The 4,733-nt window shown below is 35.2% G+C and overlaps 1 protein-coding gene across 1 annotated transcript; it reads left to right on the top strand.

Moving 5' to 3' along the window:
- Positions 1–515: 515 nt before the first annotated feature.
- LOC130053829 (signal peptide, CUB and EGF-like domain-containing protein 2) lies at positions 516–4,261 on the top strand. Its single transcript, XM_056161431.1, has 4 exons — positions 516–543; positions 743–928; positions 3,337–3,510; positions 4,023–4,261. The coding sequence occupies exons 1-4, from the start codon at positions 516–518 to the stop codon at positions 4,259–4,261; spliced, it is 627 nt and encodes a 208-aa protein (XP_056017406.1).
- Positions 4,262–4,733: the final 472 nt, after the last annotated feature.

Below are 4,733 nucleotides of genomic sequence, written 5' to 3'. Positions count from 1 at the left end.
GGCACCTGATCTCACCCCTGGATTGTCCAGGGGCCCGTGTTTGCCCAACTCTTAATTTTGTATTCCTTATGGGAGTTACGAGATTGATCAGTGTTCGTTTATCTTCACCTTTTCATCTAAAAGTTTTTGATTAAATTCCACCTCATTACAATAAAACAAAACCAACAAGTCAGCCCATGGGAATTCCAACATATGATAATCAAACGAAACTAGGAAGAATAGTTTTAGCACACCAAAACTGATGTTTTCCCTTCCATACTTTTTCAAAACATTTTAGGGATCATCTTTAAAGTGGATAAAAGTTCAGACTTACGGTACATAACATTCGCCTATATACATATGAGCTTCTAACAAGGAGCAGTGTTGTGAACATATGATAGTAAATTAAACTTGACAACATACCAAATAATAAAGGCCTATGTCAAAAGGCAAAAAATTATGGTGCGGACAAAACAAAGATGCTCCAAAAACTTCTATTATTCGACCTTTACATAAAAGGTCAAATGTCAGCAAAAATGGCACATGATACACCGTCTTATCATGGTATACCCACATACTAAAGGCCTATGTTAAAAGACAAAAAGGTATGGTCTGGACAAATCCCTGTACCATCAACTTGTTTGTCAGTAGCTTACCTCGATTTAAAAACTGACTATACTCAGAACAAGCTCTTGCATATCGAATCAGTTGAGATATATAAACACCATATGCAGGTGATAATGTTATCATTTCCTTTTCCAAGAACATTGTGTAGAGGGAATGGAGTTAACCAGTTTCGGAACTTGTGAAGACTGTGCCATTGGGTTCTACAAAAATATTTCTAGTGCCGATAATTTGGCTCCCATTGAGAAACGTTGGAACTGTTCGGAATGTGACAACAATAAAACCACGTTTTACAAAGGAACACTGCAAGCAGCAGATTGTATCAGTAAGTTACAAAAATAAATTATATAATTAACATTCATTTACACTGAATGGATAAAATCCAAGAGTTCCCCGTGACGATGCAGGAATTTTGGCATCTGGACATTGAATACAGCACATACATGTGTACTAATTAGCAGATATTCTAGAATTTTATGTTATCATTTACTACTGTAAAAATATGCCTTTAAAAAACAGGGGTTTCTCTTCCGTAACATAAATATCTGTTTATGTTTGAAACATTATTTGAAATCAAATCTTAAAAGGAACTGGTTCACGGTGTGTTTTTTTTAATTAAAATGTTAAACATTAAACATATAATTCATTTAATGTTGGACCTTCTAATGCAAGGATATGTGTTACATCAACAAGACTCGAGTCTTATTTATGATTAGATACAAACTAATGAAATGTTTATTTGGTAACTTATAGCATCCTAATTTTGCACAGACACAAAAACTTGTAAATGGCACATTCTATTTAATTTTAGCTCACCTGAGTGAAAACTATTGTGATCACTGGTTGTATGTTTGTCTGTCAACTTTTCACATTTTCATCTTCTCCAGAACCACTTGCTCAATTTTAGTGAAACTTGGTACACATCATCCATGGGTGAAGGGGATTCAAGTTTGTTCAATTGAAGGGGCATGTCCCCCTTCAACGGGGAGATAATCATAAAAATGTAAACATAGGGTGGGGTCATTTAAAAATCTTCTCAAGAACCACTGGACCAGAAAAGTTAAAATTTACATGAAAGCTTCCTGATATAGTGCAGATTCAAGTTTCTTCAAATCATGGAACCCGGTGTAAGGTAGGGTCACAATTGGGGATGAAAGTTTTACATGCGATTAGATAGGGAAAATCTTTATAAATCTTATCAAGAACCACTGGGCCAGAAAAGTTGAAATTTGCATGAAAGTTTCCTGATATCGTGCAAAACCAAGTTTGTTTAAATCATGGCCACCGGGAATAAAGTGGGACCACAACAGGGGATCAAAGTTTTACATGCAAAGATATAAGGGAAATCTTTTTTAAAAAATATTCCGTTCTAGAACCATTGTGCCAGAAAAGTTTAAACTTATATGAAAGCTTCCTGACATAGTACAGATACAAGTTTGTTCAAATAATGCCCCCGGGGGGATAAAGTGGGGCCACCATAGGGGACCAAAGTTTTACATTCGAGTATATAGGGAAAATCTTCTCAAGAACCACTGGGCCGGAAAAGTTCACATTTACATGAAAGTCTCTTGACATATAGTAGATCCAAGTATGTGTAATTCATGGTTCCCGGGGGTAGGATGTGGCCACAAAAGGGGATAAACGTGTTAAATGCTTATGTATGAGGAAAATCTTTTTTTAAAAATCTCATGAACAATTCAAGCTAGGGCTTTCATATTTTGTACTTACATTTTTTTTAAATAAAGACATTATATGTGATGCAATGGGGTGTGATGTTTTGACCTAGACCTGGAAGTTTGACTTACTTTTAATTTTAAAAACTTACCTACAATATCTCCTGAACTTTCATATCGTCTGTATATATTTCTTATGACAAACTTTTTCATCTTATATCATAAAACATGACCTACTATATATACTCAGATCTATTTTAGGTGTGGTTTTCATATTTTGTATATAGATTCTTTATGGGAAAATCTTGTACACAATATATTTGATCCTTTGACGTTGGAGTTTCACCTACTTTTTACAATAATCACTGACCTATTCAATATCTCCTGAACTATACAATTTTATACATAGATTTCCTATGGCAAGACCTTGTGACCATAACCTGCAAGTTTGACCTACTTTTAATAAAAATCTTACCTATTTAATATCTCCTGAACTATTTAAGGTAGCGCTTTCCTATTTTGTATTTAGATTTCATATAACAAGGTCTTCATACCATACCATGATCAATAACCTTTGACCTATCCAGAACAGCAAGATCATGTTGGTCATATTGGTAGTGAGGCATCTCTGTGCGATGTCAATTCATTTTCATCCTTCGGGGCTAGGTTGAGGCCATAATATGGAGTCAAAAATTTTCACGGCAATAACTATTGATAAAACTTCTTTTAAAATTCACAACAGCTGAACAATGGCAGAACATAGGTGACTCATGAGAGCGATGTGGCCCATGGGCCTCTAGTTATTTTTCTTAGATGAACTCCATCAAACAAGGAGTTAACTGGGTTAATAAGTTTGAATAATAGCTTAAAATTATGTGAAGATGCAAAGATTTGAGAGAGAGAGAGAGAGAGAGAGAGAGAGAGAGAGAGAGAGAGAGAGGATATACATGTATATATATATATATATATATATATATATATATATATCACTGTACATTTTGTAGAATACAATGTTAAAAATCTGATTCATGAAATGCAGTAGATAAGATTTTCATTGTAGGCAATTGTGTTGAGGGAATGTTTTGGAATGATAACCAGTGTTTGGCGTGTCCTGTTGGATTTTACAAGAGCGCGTCCAGTGAGTCCCACCACATTCCCTCTCATTCTAGATGGAATTGTACGACATGTCCCGCTGGAACCACGACATTCAGCACAGGCAGCACGCATTGCATAGGTAAAGATTAGGTAGTAATTTAAAAGCGCCAGAGGGCATGGTTGAACTCCAGTGATGCATGTATAACAATGGCATAATATGAACATATCCATATTATATTTCGACAAAACCCTTACAATCGGAAAACAATAGCGCAAGAGTGAAGACAGGGGATAAATGTATACAATTTTCAACAAAAAAGGAAATTATTCACGATTTATGTATTTCAAAATATTGTTTTTGTAAGGGAGTCTTGGTAAGACATCTGAAACTTTCAACGCTCATGACATCCCCCTTTAGAATTTCATCAAGATCTAAAATAAATTCAAATCTCTGAATTGCAATGCATATGATGATTAACGCTTGCAAACACGATGTTTATGAATAGTTACTTTCCAAGTACTACACAACAGATTTATATTCCACAAAGAAACCATGTCATGACTACGCTTAAAAAGATTCATGAATGATGATGTAATATTCAAGTATGTGCAATACATATTTTCCTCAATATTTTAAATTTCTACATACAGACCACTGCAAAACTGGTTATCATTTGGATAATGAAACTTGCATTCCCTGTGATATTGGCTTCTATAAGAATACGTCAAGTGAAGATGAATCACTCGAAGAGACACTGAGATGGAACTGTACGCAGTGCCCTAAGGGACAGACAACTAACTCCTCAGGAGCAGAATTCTGCATCCGTATTTCTATAATTTCTTATTGTTTTAACGCTACAACCGATTTCAATCCAAGAATTGTAATTTGAGATAGAATCGTTAAAGCAATAATTAATGTTGCACACAGGTTTCACTAATTTTACAGAACACTGTGCAGTTGGTGAAGAATTCAATGTAACAACTAGAAGATGCGTACCGTGTGCGCTTGGATTTTACAAAAACCTTAGCGGTAGTCACGTGGGTTGTGACCAATGTCCTCTAAACCACACAACCAGACACGTGGGAGCTGTTAATCGTCACGACTGCAAGCTCGGTAAATACTAGAGTACTGTAGTTGACTAATTGTTGAAATACTGAAAAGATTGATTGATTGATTATGGTTTTACGCCATTTTATGGCGGTATTGAAAAGAGAGATGGGTAAGTTGTAGTTCATATCATTATGAGCATGTACTATGTATTTGTAGCTGACTGTAAATGCCCATGTAACAGAGTTCACGTGATAAAAAACTACACTAGTGAGGAATTAGCGACCATCATCGATGACATGAAAAAAGAGTTG

This window comes from Ostrea edulis, chromosome 4 (genome assembly GCF_947568905.1).
Source record: "Ostrea edulis chromosome 4, xbOstEdul1.1, whole genome shotgun sequence".
Taxonomy (NCBI): domain Eukaryota; kingdom Metazoa; phylum Mollusca; class Bivalvia; order Ostreida; family Ostreidae; genus Ostrea; species Ostrea edulis.
This window is presented reverse-complemented; position numbering and strand designations above follow the sequence as displayed.

Excerpts from the sequence above, each read along its gene's own strand:
- LOC130053829 (XM_056161431.1), top strand. The coding sequence starts at position 516 with ATGGCACATGATACACCGTCTTATCATG. Across the intron at positions 544-742 it reads TGATACACCGTCTTATCATG|AACATTGTGTAGAGGGAATG; the intron begins GTATACCCACAT and ends TCCTTTTCCAAG. Across the intron at positions 3,511-4,022 it reads AGGCAGCACGCATTGCATAG|ACCACTGCAAAACTGGTTAT; the intron begins GTAAAGATTAGG and ends TTCTACATACAG.